Genomic DNA, 20170 nt, shown 5'->3' with positions numbered 1-20170 from the left:
GGCAGCGGGGCTGCATCCGGCAGCCTGTGCCGGCCCCGGCCAAGGCGCGCTCCCGGCCAAATCACAGCAAATCCCAGGATTGCTGGAGCTCGGGAGGAAAAACAACCGCTAATGGGAGGCAGGTGGGCAGCCGGCGGCCCCCGCGCTGGGCTGCATGGAGAGGGGCTGATCCCGGCCCCCCCCCCGCCATGTCCCGGTGGATGCAGACCCTATGGGGAGGCTGCTTGGGCGGGATGCGGATGTGGGAGCATCCCCACTAAAAGTGGGGGGGGGCTCTGGACAGAGTGAGGTTTGTGTCCCGGCCGGACCTTCACCCATAGCAGTGGGGTTGGGGGAGAATAGGGATGTGTTGGGGTGGTGGGTGCTGCTCTGACCCCCACACCCCCCCATCGTGGGGCATCCCAACACATCCCAGCGCCCAGGGGGATCCGGGGGTGCCTCCATCGTCCCCACCAGGACTTCAGGGAAGCGTCCGATGCCAGGATGCTGCCAAAGGATGGATGGACACGGGCTGGGCTCAGCCGGGGGCTGCTGCTACCGATGTGGTCCCAACACCATGGGAGTCCCGGGATGGGGGGCACCCCCCGGCACAACCCATCCACCAAGGGAAGGGACCGGCACCCGAGGGCTTTCAGGGTCCCCCCCGGGTGTTTGATGCCCCCCCCCCAGCAGGAAACCAAGTGGGGGACCAAGCGCTGGGCCCCGGGTATCCCCCCAGAGACACATCCTTGGGGTGCAAAGGGAGCCCCAGGGACCACCACCACATCCCCTCCCGCTGACACAGGGCTCCAGCCCCCCATACCCCACCCTCGGGCGGGGTGAGGACCTGACCCCCCCCCCCCCCATTGCAGCCGGGGATGCACCCCAAAACACCGCTGCCAATGAGCGAGGAATCCATAGGGAACGGGCAGGGGTCGGATACGGGGGTCGCATCCTTCTCCGGGTGCGGGAGGATCCCGATCCCAATCCCGATCCCGATCCCGGTCCCGGGTCCCCCGGTGCGCGCGCGCCGAGCCCCGGGGCAGGCACCGCCGCGGCGGGGCGGGGCGGGGCACAAAAGGGGGGGGGTGTTTGATGGACAAAGGGTCTCAACCAATCAGCGCGCGCCTTCGCGGCGTGGGCCCGCCCACTGGCGTCACGTATGCGTCGGCGCAAGGGGGTGATGGGAGTTGTAGTTCTTTGGCGGAGGCGCCCTCTATGGGTGCTCTGTGGGGTTGGGATTGGGGGGGGGTTTGAAGCCAAGTCCCAGTTTTCCCTATAGGAAAACGGGGATGGGAGAGGCTGGGTGTTCCCAAAGGGTTTCTCATGGTCACAGGGCTCCCTGATCCATAGGGAGCCCTGGATTCAGTGCCTCTATAGCTATGGGGTCTTTGGGCAGCAGGATGCTCAGCACCCTGCTGCCCCCCTGCTATTGGTATCCATGCCCCATCACCATGACTGTCCCCACAGTGAGGGGAGAACCATGCCCTGCACCCCGCTTTGGGGTGAGTCAACCCGAAGTAGGGCAGGGCTTCTCCCTCCCTGCTGACTAACATCGTTCCTGGGGTGATGCCACATCGGAGTGACACAGCTTTTGGGGTGGAAAATGGCCTGAGGGGGGGTGTTGACCTGATGCCCTGGTGATGGGCTCATGGATGGGTGGGTCTCCCTCCGCTCACGGCCCCAAGGCTTGAAACCAAGTGGTGGAAAGGACATAGATCAGGGAGGAGCTCAGGAAGAGGATGGGCAGACCCCATCCCCTTACATCCATCTCCATCTTCCTCTTGCAGGAGGAAGGCACAGGGCAGGGAGGACGAGGGGCTCCATGCAAGGATGCAGCCCCCAAGGGGTGCTGGGGATATTTGGGGACCAAGTACTATGGAAGCTGCAGGGGGACAGTGTCCGTATCTGCTTCCCAGCCCCTGAGGTGGGAGAAGTGGAGGAGGAAGAAGGGAGGGAATGGGGAAGGAAGGAAAGGAGAGAAGGAGGAAGAAAGGAGAGGACATAAAGAGGAAGGAAGGAGGGAAGAAAGAAAAAAGGAAGGAGGGAAAGGGAAAAGAAGGAAAGGAGGAATGAAGGGAAGGGGAATGGGAGAAGGGGAAGTGAGAAGGAAGGAAAGGAGGGAAGAAGTGAAAGGGAAAGGAAGGGAAGGGGGGAGGAAGAAAGGAGGGAAGAAGGAAGAAAAGGAGGGAAGGAAGAAGAAAGAAGGGAAGAAGGAAGGAGGGAAGGGGAATGGAAGGGAAGGAGGGAAAGGAGAAGGAAGAAAACAAGGAAAGGGAGAAGGAAGGAAAGGAGGGAAGAAGGAAGGAGGAATGGAGGGAAGGGGAATGGAAGGGGAAGGGAAGGAGGGAAGGGAGAAGGAAGGAAAGGAGGAAAGAAGGGGAAGGGAAGGAGGGAGGAAGAAAGAAGGCGGGAAGAGAGGAGGAGGGAAGAAGAAAGGAGGAATGGAAGGAAAGAGGGAAAGGAAGGAACAGGGAAGGAAGGCAGCAAGCCCCATCCCCACTTTCTAGGGCAGCACAGGAGGGACACACTCCATTTGGCCGCCCCATCCCTGGAGGGAGACGGAGACTCCCTTAATTTAGCAGCAGCTCCCACAGCCCCGTTCCTGCTGTCGGGAAGCAGGACACAGCTCCCATCCACCAGCACCACCACAGAGCCCGAGCGATGCTTTCTGCTTTTATTCAATTAATGCAGCAATCTATACAAGGGAAAAAAAAAAACAAAACAACCAAAAGCCCAAAGTAATAACCATGAAAAGGTGGAATTCCAACCCCCACCAGCAAAAAACCGAATCCTTCCCAAGAAACCAACGGGAATCCCAACGATTCCCCCCCCCCCCCCTTTGTCAGCCTGTACAGAAAATAATCTCTGCCCCATTTACAGCGTTTCACACAGTACTTCTCGTATCCCAAACGTCTCAACTGTACAACTTTGATACAAACCCCGGCTTTTTCCTAGGAAAAGCTTCCGGAAAAAAAATATTGCCACTTTTCTTTATTTCTTGTTATTTGTAACAAAACAAAAAAAAAAGGGGGGGGGGGTGATATTAAATTCTTTAGGAAAAAAAAAAGAGAAAACCCTAAAATTCAAAGTCAGAAAGTGAAGTGTGGTGGGAAAAGGAAGCTGAGATGCTTCCCAACTGAGGATTTCTCCTTCCCGCTGGGAAAGGGATCACTTTGGGCCAGTAAAAGACTTTCTGCTGCTGGTGGGGTCTCCCCCCCCCCAATGCCCTCCTCAATGCGTTCTGATCCATGGGGTGAGCGCTGGTACCAACAGCTTCAAAAGGCAGAGGTCAGAGCGCTCATCCCAATGGATGCCCGTCTCCATGAGTGATCCCTTGGGATGAGGCAAGCCTGTGGAAACACCAGCTCTCTCCTACCATCTGGATGAGGGTTCAGCAAGTGTGGAAGCAGACGTGGCAAGCCGGGCTCTGCCTGCAGCTCCCCTCTTAGAGCCAGCAAACAGCCCTTCCTATGGACACAGGGAGCCCACTCCATGGATGTAAGAGCTTTAGTTCCATCCCTGAGCCTCCAAGAGATACAGCTAACAGTGAGAGACCCCAGCTCTTCCTGCTCTTAGCAGAACTGAGGGGATGGAACCCACTGAAGCAGGATGAACCCCACCAAAGCAGGATGAACCCCACCAAAGCAGGGACAGACCCCACTTTCTCCCCCCTTCCTTAAGACAGACAGTTCTCCCGGTCTGGGCTGTGGGTGTATGGGATCGTCACACTGAACATAGCCTTATTCCCAGTTTCGGGATGAGCAGGTTACACCAATGACACGCTGTGGGTGGATGGAGAGGAGGTGGGACTGCACGACGGGACTGAACAGATACAACAAAGCCAACGGGGTCAGGTCCGTGCATGAGGCTGGGGAGGACTTTTGGCTCTACACCAGAGCTCGCCACACTCCAGACCCATGGCACCAGCCTGACCTGAAGCCCAACACAGCCAATGACAGAGAAGAGGTATGGGTATCACCAATATTAGAGCTACAGCTTTGCAGGTAGGTTGCAGTTGGGGATCCAAACGCCTGGATCCCTATGGAAATGTGTTTGGAATCAGGGATTCACTCTGCTGTTGTTCAGTGCAAAAGAGTTAAAAAACGATGTTATCTACACATATACATCTGTCTATAGAAAATGTCTGTACAAGAGGGGAAGGTGGCCTGCCCACACGCCGGGGACACCCAGGAGATGCTACAGGTCAGGCTGGTTGTGCCCCGTTCTCACTCCAAGGTGTCAAGCCCCAGCCAACCAGGTTGAAAACACGTGAGAAGAGTGGTGAGGAGCTCCTCTTGTCCCTCCAACCACACCCACCAGCTCAGACCCACTGCGGGGATGTGGGGCAGGGAGGAAGAAAAGAGGGGAAGAGTTTTTGCTCCACAGCAAAACAAGGTGGGAGAGGAAGGATACCTGCACACACAGACTGGATGAGGTGATGGTACCAGGCTAGAGGATGCAAGTAAGGCTGAGGAGTGAGACCTCAGGATGTCTTGTTCAGCCTTCAGTGGAGACAAAGCCAACACCTCATCCCATGGGATTCCTGCTCTGGAAAGCAGCCCTGGAAAGCCAGGCTGCCTCCAGCTTCGAGCTGACACCAAGGTACAGCATCCCTATTGCAGAGGTAGGTGTAGAACTGGAAGCTGGTGGGGAAGAGCTGGTTGTGCAGAGCCTGGCAGTGAGCACTGCAACCATCGGTATCACCCACATCAGACCTGACACCGGGACACATCCAGGATGAAGCCAGGAAGACAACTGGCAACAGGCATTGCAGGCATCCTGCTAGCAGGTCCCCAGCTCGCCGGAGATATCTGCACCAGCCATGAGGAGGAGAAGGGATCGCTGCTCCCTGCATGTGGTTTCGCTATCAGGGGAATGCCAGGCTTTCCAAAACAGTGGATGTGTAGCCAAGAGCTGGCCTGGATTCTCTGCAGAAAGGTGGGAGGGTGAGGAACACCCCTTTGGATGCTAAACGTGGTCTGGAAATGGGGTTTTAAAGGGTTCAGAAGCAGCAGAAGCACTGACTTTCAGATCTCCGGGCAGACAACACCAGGTTCTGCGCCTCTACCTCCGTACGGAGCCAACAGTGGCTGTCACCAGGAAACCAACCTACTAACAAGAGACAGGCAGTGAGAGCCCCACCTGTAACGCTCCACACATCAGCTCTGTGCTGCAGGTGACAGCCAGCTCCTTTGTACTAACGTGACCACTAGATCCAGCCTGAGCAGCGACCCCAACAACAGGAGAGGGGCAGGAGCTACAGGAGTCAACGGGGAAGGCAAAGGACACCCAAGACCTAGATGTCAGCAAAGGGCACTGCGAGGAGCAGCGCTTGGCGTGGTGGGGTTTGACTGGGAGCCCCTCAAGACAGCAGCAAACCGGGTTTCAAAAGAGATTACATCTTTTTATTGCCGAGCGTGCGGGCCACGAAGTGTGAGAGGGACACGACACGAAGAGAAACTACACCTGGGAGGAGGGCAAAGCAGCGGGGGTTTAAAAAGAAGACTACTCCTTACAACTGCCAACGCTTGGGTTCAAGGAATCAACCGGAGGAAGCCTCTTAAAAGTAGGGTTCTAAAGATGCTCTTGGGCCCCAAAGCTTTGGGAACACACCGAGGCTTTGGTCTGGGCTAACGCAAGCCGGGAGGGAGAGGAGGAAGGCAGCAATCTAATGCTAACGCCATGGGGCCCAACGCCTGGGTCTTCCCTGTAGCAAGCAGAAAACTCCCTGCCCCAGGAATACAGGCAGGGATAAAGCCAGGAGGAGGTGGGCAACCACTGCTGAATGCACTGAACTGAGGCCAAGCTTAGACCCTTGCAGTGTCCCCGCTCCCAGAGCCAGCCTTGGAGGGGACACTCTGCAGCAGAGCTGCCCGAGGCCATGGCAGTGCCTGTTCCTGCTCCATCAGAGCGCATCCCTTGGGATGGGATGCTGCATCACCTCAACTCTCTCCACCTAAAGGGGCAGGGGGGTGAAAGCCAGTCCCCCAGGCATGGAGAACAGCGCTTCCCAGGGGGTCCCAAGGCAAACGTCCTTCACAAGCACAGCAACTCTCCTATTCCTCTTTGCTATCCCCAGCTCTGGGAAGCAGCATGTACTCAATGTGATCACTCCCTCAGCAGTCCCAGGGCTCCAATATGGACCTGGGGCCAGCCTCACTGAAGCCAGACACGTTTCCTTCTTCCTCAAGCAAAACACACTCCTCATCAGACCAGCACTGAGAAACCAGAGCTCAAGTACATTCCTCTCGGAGAGGGCAGCACAGGGAACTGTGCGAGCCCACGCTGGCTTGGGAAAAGGGACTGGAAAGGAAACCTATGTTAAAACTGGTACTAAAGTGCAACAAAAAAAATGTCCTAAACCCTTTGAAATCAACCGCAGTTAAGAGGGGTCTGCAAAGCTTCAAACTTCCAGTTACTGCAGGGCATCCTTAAACCAAACCCAACAACAACCAGGTCGGAGCAGACCAAGGAGCCCTTTGGTGAAGCACATCCGAGGCCACCGCAGCGAGTTTCAGCTCCTGGGGTCAAACGTTACATTTAGACCATGTGGAAAGGAGGAAAGTTAAAGCAAAGAAAAGAAACACACCCCCCCCCCCAAAAAAAAATACAATTCCTGAATCCTGCACAACGAAACGGGGAAACTTTTTTGGTGTTTTCAAAAGCAATCCCACCAGACAGCCTGCCATCACTTTATCTGTTTCCTAAGGGAAGAGATGCCCGTTTGACCCCATGACTCAGGGCACCCTGTGCACTGGACATGTTCCCATCCTGCTGTATGTCTCAGCATTCCTCCATTCATCAAAGCAAATCGCTAGGATCCTTCCTGTTTACTCTTCAGCCTGAAAGGAAAAACCAAAACTGAAGCTAGATGGAAGATAGCCAGAGGGAAGAGAGAGTTTTCACAGACTGGAGGCCAAGCGGCTCCACTACGAGCCTGGAAAGTGCAATCCTCAGTGTCGCCTCATCTTAACTTTCCTGGCTGGGCTTCCATCCTCCTCTTCCTCGTCACAGTCCTCCGTGTACTCGTAAGACCTTCGCCAATAGTTCTCGGAGCTGAAGTTGCTCCTTCTCCTATGTTTTGGTAAGAGGACCGAGCGCCTGTTCTCCTCTTTATCCATTTCTAGAATCCGTGGCCTATGGGAAAAGAGGAAGAAGGGAGCGTGAGCACATCCACGGTGGGATTTCAGCATTCCCTGTGTAGCTCTGCACACTTTGAGCGCTGTGACTGACTGTTTCCACATCGCTTTCCCAGTCCTGGGCACTGAGCACAGCAGGAACAGACCACCCCCTTGCACCTCCCACAGGGAAGCTGGGAATTGTGCTTTTGATGGTGCACGGTTTTCCCCTTCCCAAAGCAAGTTTTGGTCCTTACCTCCATCAGGAACACTTCCAAACAGCCCAGTCACCTCTTTCTAAGTGCAGCTTGTGGCTTCAAGAAACATCCCTTGGGAAGAAGGCTCTGTCTCTCCTATAGGAGAACTCGCAGCAGAGAGCTGGGCTCCTTTTTAAGCTGCTGGGGTGCTTGTGGTGCAGGATCAAACCCCAGCTCTGAGCTTCTTTGTCCTCTCAAACATCAGCACAGGGCAATTGTTATTTCTACTTTCTACTACAGCTTTGCTGCCTCTGCTCTTGTCTGTGATTGCTTTGGAGCAGGACAGGGCTGGAGGGCTGCACACACCACTTATTATATCCTAAGTGGCAACTGCTGAGTTCCATAAAGAGATACCACTACATGATATCCATGCTGGTTACCTATGTTACACTTGGGGTTTTGAGGCCAAAGGAAGACAAAACCAGGCTTTTGATACCCATCAATCTGCTGCAGGCATCTATGCCCCACACCCTGATCAGGTTATAGAATGGTTTGGGTTGGAAGGGACCTTAAAGTTCACCCAGTCCCAACCTCCTGCCACGGGCAGGGACTCCTTCCACTGGAGCAGCTTGCTCCAAGCCCCTGTGTCCAACCTGGCCTTGAACACTGCCAGGGATGGGGCAGCCACAGCCTCCCTGCTCCCAGCAGGCTGCCGAGCAGCTCTGGGAGATGCACAGATTTGTTCTGCGTGATCGCTTCTCTAATCACACACCAGCCCACTGCGTGCTCCCAGCTTTCATCCGCAGGCTCCTCTTCTTGCTGCTCCTCCCCGGTCAGGCAGAGTGCAGGTGAATGAACACTGCTCATAAACACACCATCCCCACCCGCCTCCCTCCAGGACAGGTTGAAACACGGGCTGGGAGAGCAGAGCCAAGCCCCAGGCCCAAACCATGCCTTCCACATGACAGGCAGAGAACACAGCACGGTCCTCAGGAGCATTTGGAATTGGAGAAGAGCAGGATTATCCCTCACGGCTACCGGGACGCTCACACAGAGCAAGGTGGTGTTTGAGGGAAGCTCTGCTGCAGAGCTCAGGCTCCTCAGCAAGGAGCTCTCCTGAAGGTCAGGCTCACACATTCACACAGTCTGGTTACACACACATGCAGCTCGGGAACCAAAACAGGCCTGAGAAGCTTCCCAAGACGACCTTCACCCTTCCCAGATAGCAAACCCTCCCTTTCTCCCTCCCAAGATTGCTTTCATAATATAGTCTAACGCAGCTGCACAGGTTGCTTGGCAATAGAGGTCAAAAATAATTAGCTGCAGGGAAACTATTGTTTGGAATGACTGCATTATCAGGAGCCAGCCAAATCTATTGCTTCTTCATTATGCCACTCACAGGATAAACAATGTAAGCTGCTTACAGCCAGAGCTTAGCCTCCACAAGCCCAGGAGGAACGTGTGTTCTGATAAAGCACATCTGTACACTACTGAAAGCACCTGGGAGGTGCAAAGTGGGGTGCTTTTAAGTGCATTCGGCAGCCTCTCTTATCTGACACCGGGACAGACACGCACAGCCCTAGAGATAGCATCCGAAACGTTGCTTTTAGGAGAGATGATCCTACCTGTGAGCAGCATCAGGATCTGCTTTGCGATGGGACCGCTTTGGTTTCAGGATCTGGTCCCGGTTGCTTCCTGAGTTATAACCCGGTGGCAACACAGAGCTACTCAGGGATTTTGTTTCCAGTCGAGGTGCATCTAGTCTTGTTCTGCAAATAGTTAAAGGGAAGAGAATGTGCAAGGAGCTTCTACAGAAGCACGAGTGTGCTGCAGCAGGTATTGACCCTAGGTGTGCTGAAACCACCTTCAGTCCCAGCCACACAGCTCGGGAAGAGGGTCAGGACTATTTACACCCAACAGCAGAACAAGCTGCAGCTTCCTGACACTTGAACCTTCAGCTTTAACCTTTGCTGCCTTGGTTAGAGGGATATATGAGGGGAACACCGATGGTGCCAGGCTCACCAGAATACTGGTTATGGGATAGAGGCACTGGTGCACTTGTGAAATCCTATGAAATCACAGTCGATAACTCACAGCTCCTGTTAAGCCACCTGTGAAATTCATCATCACCTCCATCAGTAATAACTGCTTCCAGGTGGAAACTCCCTCCTACCTGGAGTTCTCATGGGGTCAGGCGTTTCTCAGCTTGACTAAGAGGTGTGAAGAGTTGAAGCACGAGTCAGGAGAAGGCCTGGCCAAGAGAAGCTGCACCCACATCCCTTCCAGCAGCACAGAACACGCTCAAGCTGCACCAGAGAGCAAGCACAGCTCGTCCCAAAGCAGAGCTGCTGCTGGATCAGGCACTGCTGTAGCCATGCACAGGGGGAGGGAGGCAGCAGGAATGAGCACTTGGTGTAGTTTATCACAGCTCTATCACCATCTCCAAGCAAAGCACAGTTACCAGCTCAACTTTGAAGCTCTGCTAAAACACAGACTGAAGGCTAAGAATGGGCAAAACACACCCGGAGGTGGTGCTGGTGCTCCAGAATGCCACCTCCAGGAGGATGCAAGCAAATCCCAGAAGGAAAAGCACCCTGATCCTTTTGTTGCAGCCTGTCTCCCTCCTTTGGCTGAGAGCTGAATATGTAAGGGGTTTGGGTGATACAAAGAGGAGAATTCCTACTTGCTCTCTAGCGCTAAAGTTCAGCACCTGAGGGAGGTTTCCACAGAAGAAACCCAAGCTAAAATCCCATTAGGAAGTACAGGCGGTTGCCAAACTTCCTCTCTGCTACTGTGAGAGCCTCTTCAGTTAAGCAGGGTGATGCCATGCTGGCAGTTGTGAAACTGAGCAGAGCAACCCTGCTCCATCCAGCATGCCAGAAACAAGGAACACCTCCACAGGCAGCTGCCTGCTCTAGTCCACACCACCATCATCCTGAGCTGTTCCCAGCTCCAGGACTGGACCCAGCCCAGGCAGAACACCAAAGGCACTGTGGATCCTGCCCTGAACAAGTTCTGTGGTTTAAATACCTCTCAAATACAACTACAGGCCTGCAATTAAACCAAACCACCAAGTGTACTGCAAGGGCACAGGAACAGCAGCCACGCTCGCCCTGTCCACAGAGCAATGCAGCTACGAGCTGCAGGAGCAAGACACTAAAATGGAGAGCAAATCACCTACCAAAGTCCAAGTTACATAGAATCATTCTGATGTTAACTGTTTACACATGGCAGCATAAGCCCTCCCAGATGACTTTCAAGACCCATCTCAATAGGTTTCATTTCCATCCTACCTCCCATGTTACCTCCTTCAGCATCTCAGGAAGGAGAGCACCGTTCCTCCCCACTCCAGCCTCTTGCTCCAAAAGCTTCCAAACCTTGCTGGTTCCCCGCCATCCTGCACTCCAGCACGCAGGAAACACTGTAAATATCATCACTCTACAGCACTCAAGTGTTTATGACCTACTTGGGAACCACACCGCTCCCCAGCAGCCTTCAAATCCCAGCCACTGCTCCAGCTTCCACAGCTTCCTTCTGCCACTGCCAGCGCAAACCATTTCTGGATCCACACACTCCAAGTACAGGCAAGAGCAGATCCAGATGCCTGGGACCCAGCAGGCTCTGCCAGCCTAATCAGAGCCAAGTATCCCAGCTTCAGTGAAGCTTATGCTGCTCTACACCCCAACTGACCTGATCCCATTGGATAACTCAGGGTTGATCCTTACCACGAAGATGAGGAAGAGGAGTTTTATGTCCGCTGCTCCCAAGCCTTTCATGCTAGCAGGCTACCAATGGAAGCAGCTGTTTTCCTGCTTGCGTAACACACTACTTGAGCCTGCCCAGCGTGGCAGGATCCAGGAGTGGGGAATGGTGTTTGCTGCAGGAATACATGCCGCGGGGATGCGAGGGCAGAGGAAGGTCACCGCAGCCCCGCTGCACGCGCACGCATGCACGAGACGCGCCGTCACAAGGGAGAAGCAGCAATTAATAAGCTCTATTTAGCAGCCATCAGAGTGCACCCTTTGGCAACCAGGCAACTGCCATGTAAGCACCAAGGGGCTGCTGAGCTCTATGGAGATTACACATCAAGAACTACCAGGGGGTTCCCGTTTTGCTCCTCAAGAGAGAAAAGCCTGGTGAGGTTTCATTCAGCCTCCCATTGCTGTCCGTGTGTGAGCGGGCACACACTTCTGCTCTAACACTAAGTGAATCAGGGCCCTGAAATGAGGGGAAGACAGAAGGACCCAGGGCTACAGGATGGCTAAGCAAGACCAGCCGATCCGCTCTGCTAGGAGCTAACAGCTTTGTCTCTTCAGCAGCCACGCACCAGGTCGGCTGGGTGGTTCTCTGCAGCTCTACGTGTCCACCCAGATGCACATCGAGGGCATTCAGGCAAGACTGAAACAACTCGACACCCTCAGCTTACAGAGGATGGCAGAAAACCAAGAGGAAGAGGCGGTTTAAACAAGTGTGCTGGGTATTTGCATCATTTGGGCAGCTTTAGCTGATTTAGCCAAGTCTTTCTGAGGGAACTGCTCCACAGCCTAATACAGAAGCTTCTCTTCTCTATCCCAAAGCCCAACTAGTAGAGTTGAGATGCCTTCCACTGGTGTCTATCAGCACTCACACTGCTTGTCACGGGCTGCAGCAACCAACAACACGAATGCAAGAGCCTTTTAGTTCTTATCACAACCCTTAAACCCCATGTGGCAATAACCAGCTATGGAATGGTTTGGCTCTAATCTTTCATCCCACTCTATCACCTGCCACATCTCATCCTGCCTCCCTGGGTCTGGGCTCATTTTGCCTGGTTAATGCCTCAAGGCTGCTGTTTTCCTTGCCTTCCTTTCAGGGGTCTCTCTAACCAGATGTCCAACTCCACTCCACTGGCGTTGGGCCCTATCTTCACAACGGTGCCAAACTTGTTCTGAAACCAACTACGCCATCCGAAAGCTCAGCAAGTCTGAACCTAGACCGCTTGCCTGCTAGCCTGGGCAACTGCAGCCCTGCCACCAATGCCCATGCTTTCAGTTGGGCTCACAGCACTCAAATCGTGTGTTTTCACTTGCAGAGAGATTTCCTGACAGCAGAATTACTGCTAACACCTTCTATGGCACAATCAGCACGGGTCAGTGTGTGTGGCAGTCACATTTTTCCATCTCCTAGGAGAAGGAACTGACGAGAGAGGACATTTCTGGGCACAAAAGAAGGTTAAACTGAGGGAGCTTGGGATAGGGTTGGCTTATTTTTTCCTCCATTTTCTTAGAGGCTTTAGGAACAAGCACTGGTTGATGGTTGATGAAATGCCATCAAGGCAGTGTATCTTCTAAACAGCTTCCAGGACCTGGCTTCCCACCAGCGACTTGAAGGACAGGCTCTGTAAAGCGATCACTGAATTCACTGCATCTATTTCCCTTCGCAGCCAGTGTTGTCCTCTCCCTCTCCAGGAAACAAAAGCCATGCTACCAAGAAAACTTTATCTGCTTTAAAGCTGATTCCTCATCGTAAGCATCAGCTCCAAAGGACCAGGAAGGTAACTCACAGGTGTGGGTATCGTATGATCAGACACCTGAATACATGGCCCCAAACAAGAGTTTGAAACTCTAGCTGTTTGCAGCTAGGCAGGTAACAAAACCCAGGTGTTGGGACACAAACAGGGCTTGCAAACCCAGGCATTACAATGAAGCAGTGCTGCACAGAGCCAAGAAGTGATTAACTCTGCAGTAACAAGTTCCACCTACTTCCACCATAGGTATGGCATCAGTGAGCATGAGAGTGACAGCTAATCAAGATGGAAGATCAAGCCAGCAAATTAACAAGTAAGGCAGTTTTAAAGTGTATCTCTAAAGCACATCACATCACATCCGAGTTTATCTCGGTGTCCAGAGGGCTTCAACACTTACTTTCGAAGGATGATGACTGCTCTCCTCTCCTTGATGTCCTGTGGTCGAATACAGTGTGTGATTTCATCAGCTGCATAGCCACTGGCAACAAAAACAGAAAGCCACTGTGAGAAAAGGACAGGCAGAAAGCAGCCCCAACACCTCAGTCTGGCCAACCATTCCCTAACTTCCAGCAGGAATTCCTCCTCCAAACACCGCTCTCCCTGGCACACAGGAGCAAGACTTAAAAGAAGGAAGAAACTTCAAAAAAAGAAGGTTGTTTGGGGGTTTTTTACTCAATTTCTTAGTGTATACCAGAGGAAACAGCCACCTGCCACAACACTGTGCAATAAGACACGTAGGAAATGAGTTTATGGGAGCACAAATTCAGCTGCTTCAAGGATCAAAACTCAGCACACTGCCCCAAACACGTGCCCCCAGGGAAACCCACCTTTCCTGGCTGAGATGTGCAGCACACCCAGACACGAATGCATCCTGATTTGTTAGTCAAAGAGGGGGTCAAGGCTCTCACCCCCATCACCTAGACACAGATGCTGCCATCTCAGCACCCTCATCCTCCCTGATGCAGCACAACCTCAGCCACAACACGAACATCACCCCCCAGCACAGCCCAACCCCAACACAAGGCACATGGGGTAACCTTCACATCCAGACCTGCAAATAGAGCTGCAAACCCCTCAAAATCTCCCTGCCAAGGGGCAAGACAGAGACCTGGACTGAGGGATCAAGCAGCTACATGGCCACACAGCAGCTGTACTCAGTAGGAGTGTTTTGCTCCTGCGGGAGCACATCTCATCACTCCCGTGGATGGTGGGCCTGCCCTCTACCTGCTGCTTGGAGTGTCTGCTCACTGCAGAGCCTTCTAGAGCCCAGGATGGGTTAAAGAGAAGTTTGATATCTTCAGAGCCTCCTGAAAGAGCTGAGAAGCACAGGAATACCTCTGAGAAGCACAGGAATACCTCTGAGAAGCACAGGAATACCTCTGAAAAGCACAGGAATACCTCTGAAAAGCACAGGAATACCTCTGAAAAGCACAGGAATACCTCTGGAGGGACTTGGGTGAAGGCTGCTGAAGCCACACAAAGGTAGCACAACCCCACGCTGGTTTAACCTGAAGCAGAAGCCACAGAGCCCACTGTCCCCATCAGGCTTTACCATGAAGGGGCTGCTGCACTGGCTCAGCAGCTTCCAGGTTATCCCAGAGCAGATCACACACAAGCCAGGACAGGACCAGGTTTGCTTTATCTGGTTAGATAACCCACCCACTCAGTGCGAAACACACCTTAAGGACAGATTTACTGCTTTGAGAAGGGAGTTAAAAGGCTAAGAGCTGACCTGTTAATACAGGGGTTGATGTCCATTCCCCCCCCCACCCCAGCCTCTGAGGCACCGCAGAGGACAGCAGCATTATGAGAAGGGGTTTATAATGATGCTCTATTATGTTCCAGGAACCTCTGCGTCAAGCTCCAGTGAATTCATTAATATCACCCATGTTAACATTCAACCCAGTGCATCCTCAGTGACATGACAAACATCAGGGAAAAGGTCTATTCCAGCCCTGTGCTTTCCATGAGGAAATGTCAGCAAGGTTTGCACAGGCAAAGCCAGGCAGAGAAATGGAAGAAAAAGCTTATTTGGTTCTGTCACACTTACGTGTTCTCACCCTCTGCCTGGCCTTGCTGCATCCTGATGATGTGCCAAGGGAGAGACATGGGACAAAACACCTGTAATGACATTGAAGGTCTACCCAGACATTTCTCACCCAGAGAAGAAACCCACAGCATGAAGGAAGAGACAACTTGGGAAGGAAAACCCTAAACCTCTCTTCATGAGAACACCCAAGCATCAAGTCTCCAGCCTAAAGCGTTTTCCCAGAAGAACATGGGGAGGTGCAGGTGCCATCCACACACTCCCGCAGCTCCCACCCCAGCTCCTCACCAACCTGTCACATCTCACACCCCCAGCTCCTGCCCGAGCCTTTTCCAGTCCAGAAGAGCTGCTGCTGAGCCACAACACAACTGATTCACGTGGAGATGAAAGCAGGGGGTTCTGTACAAACACCACCCGAAAGGAGGCCCTGGAGCTCTGCATCTAATGGGATGTGTTTCCAGGGGCTGAGGACAGGCAGGGGGACCTCACACACTGGCCCATCACAGGGCTGAGCAGCTCAGGGCTTTACTTGTGGTTCAGGGATGCTGCTGCCACAAACCATGGCTGTGGCACCAACCAGCTCAAGCAGAGCTTGAACACATCTATTTATCTCCTCACCACTGGCACACACACAGAACTTCCCCTGCACCAACAGCCTGTCCTGAGGGATCAGACTTTTCTGGGAAAAGCATCTAATCCAGGCAGCTGTGGAGAGATTCCTGTGGCTGGGAAGAAAGCAGGCTCATCCTCAGACTGCAACCAGCTCTGGTTACGCTACCCTGAGACAACAGGAGACACAAACATCACATTGCCATTGCCACTGCTCTTACAACACGGAGCACTCCCCAGCTGCAGAAGAGAAGCCTGTACATCACACAAGCTCTGCAACACCCCCCCCCAATTCCTTTTATCCAGCCTAAGCATTTGTCAAAGCACATGTTCCCCAGATGAACAGGCAAATTCCTCCATCTCCTTCCCACTGCTTCCATCGATCGATGCTTATCAAATTATAGGCAGAAAAAGAAAACCCACAAACAAGGTCCAGACAGGATTGAAACCCCACTTAACTCTGCCTGAGAGAGCGAGGAGCTCCTGCCACCTCCTTTTAGCCTGGCTGGCAGCGGGACAAACCTGAAGGAGCATCCGCCTCCTGGTGCTGTTAGACAACAGGGGCTGGAGGAGGCTGTCTTCTATAAGCCAAAACGAAAAGGAAGAGGTCATCTTCTCCTTTAAGTCAAGCCTACAAGGGCCAATCTTGTGAAAAGAGAGGGAGAACTGCTTTGCTGGAAGAGCAAAGGACTCATTAGCAGGTGGTGGAGTGGCTCAGCCTTTTGCCCTGCTGGCAAAGGTGCTCAGCCCAGGCAGGAGAATCTCGTTTCCACCTTTTAAAGGCAAAGTTCTTGAGATATGAATGCTCTCCAGTGAGTCTGGGGCAGGTTCACTGCTTGCAAACACCACAGGATGAGCAAACAGAGTCAAAGGAGGTATATGGGGAATGCCCCTCTGCGTACTCCCTGCTGGGTAGGTGGAGGGCAGCTTGGAACAGGCAGGAACAGGACAGACATGACCCGGGGACAGCCTGAGGCCAATGTGAGGGCACAGAGAAGAGCTCCAACAGCTTTCTTTAGATCCTCACGGCTTCCACACGGTAACCAAAGCCATGTGGCTGCACTGCTGGCAGCAGCCACTGCCCCAGCAGCACTGGAATCACAGACATTACAAGCATGCCATTTCTATCTGCGCCGTTTCCCTATCTCCAGGGCAACTGCCTTCAGGAACTGTTTACTGAGAGGAGAACAAGCCAAGTTTGGGGAGTTGACTTTAACACGACCAAGGGCTGGATTTGGGATATAGACCCCTGAGAGCCTGCCGAGGGTCTGCACCTCTCCCTAAACTGCCAGGGTTAGAAGGGCAGAGCGGAGTCCAGGAACTCCCATCCAGCCAGGATCATATCATCATAGAACAATCACTTTGGCAGAATCTCTTAAGTGAGTGCTAAGTATCTGCTAACTGCAGTACCAAAACTGAAATAATCCCTGTTTTAAAGGCTATTATTTGCTGGAGAGCAGAACTTCTAACCGGGATTAAGCTAGGGAATAAATGGCCTGCGGTGGGGTAGAAAGCAACCCTTCTGTTTGGAAGGAAAACAAGCTCTCTTGGTTTGATTTGTACCATTGCTTCAGTTAATAAACTGATTACAGCACCCAGGTGACCTGGCCAACGACCCAAACACACAGGCCTGGGAGACACCCTCTGCAACCCCTGAGCCCTGAGTCAGCTGCCTCTTCCCGGAAGTTACAGAGGGAAAAGTGAGGATACGGCACCAGAAAACATCAGTTCCTGGTCCTGGAGCAGAGCAAAGCACCTCTAATGCTCCACTGCAAGTCCTGATCCTGCTTTGGCTGGAAAGCCGTGAGTTTTCCTAGTGGCTTTGCCTGCAAGACTCCAGAGCGAGCCTGCACTAACAGCTCTGCCAGCGTGCTTCTGAGCAAGGAAACGCTCTCCCTGTCCTCAGCAAAAGACCTCTGGCTCTGAAAGGAAGGACAAGTATTTACCCCAGGCCTGCCAGGGAATGGCAGCACAAAGGTTCACCTCACCAGCAGGAAAACGAGGGTGGAAACATCCTCAGCGCCACTGCCACTTCCCTCCCTAATCCACACGAGTTACCTAACGCCGGGGGTACCCCATGGGTTAGTTCATGTTTGTGCAGCTTTTCCAAGAGGGAAGCGATGCGAGAGCTCAGCATTTATTATTGATGCCCCCAGTCAGCGGGTGAGGCTGTGTGGATGTGGGGGGAAGAATTCCTTCCCGAACCCTGCAGCGATCACTTTACAAGCCAATGGAAGGGATTGTGTTACTGCTTGGGAGCCCTGAAAACCAGCCTGGACCTTCCCCAACCCCAAACCTAAAACCTCAAATGGGGATACCATTGGTAGCTCTGCCCTGCTGGCAGAGGCCAGGTGATCCCTGCTCCTGGCAGGGAGCGCTCTGACCTTCAGGGACATGAGGGGTTGGTGCTCACGGAGTTAAGCAGCCCCAGTGCTGGGCTTTGAGACGCAAGCCCTAAGACCAGGACACCAGTGGGTCCGTATGTACCAGCTCCACACAATCCTGCCTGTCCCTGTCCTTTTACCTGCCTGCCCAGCACAGTTTCCCAGTGTCAATCCCAGCTTTACCACCGACTGGCTGCATGACCTTGGGCAGGTCATTTCACCTCCACAGCTCTTCCTTTGCTTGCAGGAACACACAGTAAAACCCTTCCTTGTGCCCGTGACCCGCCGCGCTTCCAAGCAACCCTTCCCACAGGGCTCTCCCATCTCCCCATTGGCATCAGGCAGGAGAGGGTTCAGTATTCCCAGTTTAGGGACTGGGAGGACGAGGCCATTCACACCTCCTCCTCTCCACGCTTAAGGTCAGGTCGGGAAGGCATGGCCGAGCTAAGAATAGACCCAGGAGCCCCATCCCAACCAGCTGCTCCGCTCTGACCGCTCATGGGCAGAGGATCCATTTTGTGTCTCGATGTGTTATTTTAACCACTGACAGGCAAAGCTCAGCTCCAAAAGTGGCCTCGCTCCCAGCACGACTCCCCTCAAACCTTATGGAGAGGGCACCCTCCATCCCTAAAACCCCCATCCCCTCCAAACCCTTCCGATACCCCTTCCACCAAGACCCCGCATGCTTGCAGGCGGGTGAGATCAAGCCCGAGCCGTGCATCCGCGTGCCTCACGACGAGCGTTACACAACCGAGCCCCCAGCACGTTAACAGGAGGCCTTGAGGGTGGGTTACCTGAGCACCGTGACGCTTCCCCTCTTGACGGGCAGGAAGAGAACAGGCTCCGAGACCCTGATGGGTTTGAACTGGAATTTACACCCGAAGCAAAGCGCCGAGTCGCTGAAGAAGGAGACGGAGACGATGGGCCTCTCAAAGATATGGATGGGGTCCACGTGGGAGACAATGCATCCCCCGGGCTGGTAGTCGTTGATGACGGCACTGTTCACAAAGTCCTCCGGAATCACCCGGTGCTCCACCAGCTTCCTGATGACCAGGTCGTGCACCCACTCGGGGATAGCATCCACCTCTCCCCTCGGATACAGGCGCTCCTGCCCGGGGCCTCGTCTCTGCAGCTGAGACCCATAGGTATAACCCTCCCCGAAGAAATACTTGTTCCGCAGCGGGGCCCGATCCACCGTGTGCTCCTTATAGAGCCCCTTCTCCGCCCGGGACACCACGTCCTCGATGCGAGCTTCGATCTTGGCGCACTCCTCGGCGCTGAAGAGGCGAAGCTGGCGGATGCCGCTCTTCACTTTCCGAGCTTCTTCTTCCTCCTTCTGCTCCTCGTAGTCGCTGGGCTCGGAGCCGGAATCCTCCTGGTGCCGCCGCTTGCGATCGTAAAGGGGGGGGTCGGGGGGTTCCCGTGCGAGACCTCCACCGCCGCCGCCGCCTCCACCGCTCCCTTTGTGGCCGTCCCGGTAGGGCATCATGGACTTGAGCTTCTCCCGCAGGTCCGTGTAGCCGGTGCCGGCCATAGTGCGTCCGCAGCCCCCGCCTCTATCGATCCCGGCGCTGCAGGCGGCGGCGGGCGGCGGCGGGGGACGCGCAGCTGCTATTCATGGCACCCGCCGCCCTGCGGGAAGAGCCCCGGAGGGACGGGGAGGTGAGGACCGGGGGAGGTGAGAAACGGGACCAACCCCCCCCCCCGTTCCCGCCATATCGCGACTTGTTCCACCCCCCCCCATCAACCGCGATACGGGACCCGGCTCCCGCCCTCCCACCGCGACGGGGGGGGGGGAGGAAGGACGGGAGGCCCGAGCGGACGCCACACTCACGGCTCGGCCCGGGGCTGGCGCGGACAATGCTGCCGGTACCGGCGGCGGCGCTCACGCGGCGGCCGGGCCTGGCACATGCCCAGCGGCGGCGGCGGCGGCGGCCCCGGCGCTGCCCGCTCCCGCGGCGCTGCGCATGGCGGGGAGAGGAGAACGAGGAAGGAGAAGGAAGGGGAAAGGGGAAGTGGGGGGGAGGGAACGACACCGGAGCCGGTGCCGGGCCCGGTGCGGGGGTCGGCGGCCACCGGGGTCTGTCGCGGCCCTTCCCGCGGCGCGCTACGTCACCAGGAGCCAGCCCGACATCCCGGTGCAGGCCCCGCCCCTGCCGCGCACGCGCCCCCTCACGGCGAAGGCCACGCCCCCCAACCGCTCCTCGTGTGCGCGCACGTCACGCACGTCACGCACGTACGCGCACCGCCGCCGCCATCGCCGCGCGGAGCCGCCGGTAACCGGAGGCCACGCCCACCCACCTCGGGATTGGCTGGCGGCGGGGGAG

At 54.7% G+C, this 20170-nt stretch overlaps 2 protein-coding genes across 2 annotated transcripts in view; one reads left to right on the top strand and one right to left on the bottom strand.

Annotated features, from left to right (window-relative positions):
• The window catches only part of FLII (FLII actin remodeling protein), a 167263-nt gene that overhangs the window by 21045 nt on the left and 126048 nt on the right, over positions 1-20170 (top strand). The gene's annotated exons all lie outside the window — the stretch shown is intronic.
• Positions 5366-19995, bottom strand: ALKBH5 (alkB homolog 5, RNA demethylase). Its single transcript, XM_062619000.1, has 5 exons — positions 19678-19995; positions 18638-19475; positions 13201-13281; positions 8923-9066; positions 5366-7119 (listed from the first exon to the last, which is right to left on the bottom strand). Exons 2-5 carry the CDS (start codon positions 19375-19377, stop codon positions 6936-6938), a joined length of 1149 nt encoding a protein of 382 aa, XP_062474984.1. The 5' UTR covers positions 19378-19475; positions 19678-19995; the 3' UTR covers positions 5366-6935.

This window comes from Pezoporus occidentalis, unplaced genomic scaffold, assembly GCF_034315485.1.
Source record: "Pezoporus occidentalis ecotype Australia unplaced genomic scaffold, CSIRO_AGI_Poc_V1 ctg208, whole genome shotgun sequence".
In the NCBI taxonomy this organism is placed as follows: Eukaryota; Metazoa; Chordata; class Aves; order Psittaciformes; family Psittacidae; genus Pezoporus; species Pezoporus occidentalis.
The sequence above is the reverse complement of the archived record's forward strand: the minus strand, read 5'-3'. Positions and strand labels throughout refer to the sequence as shown.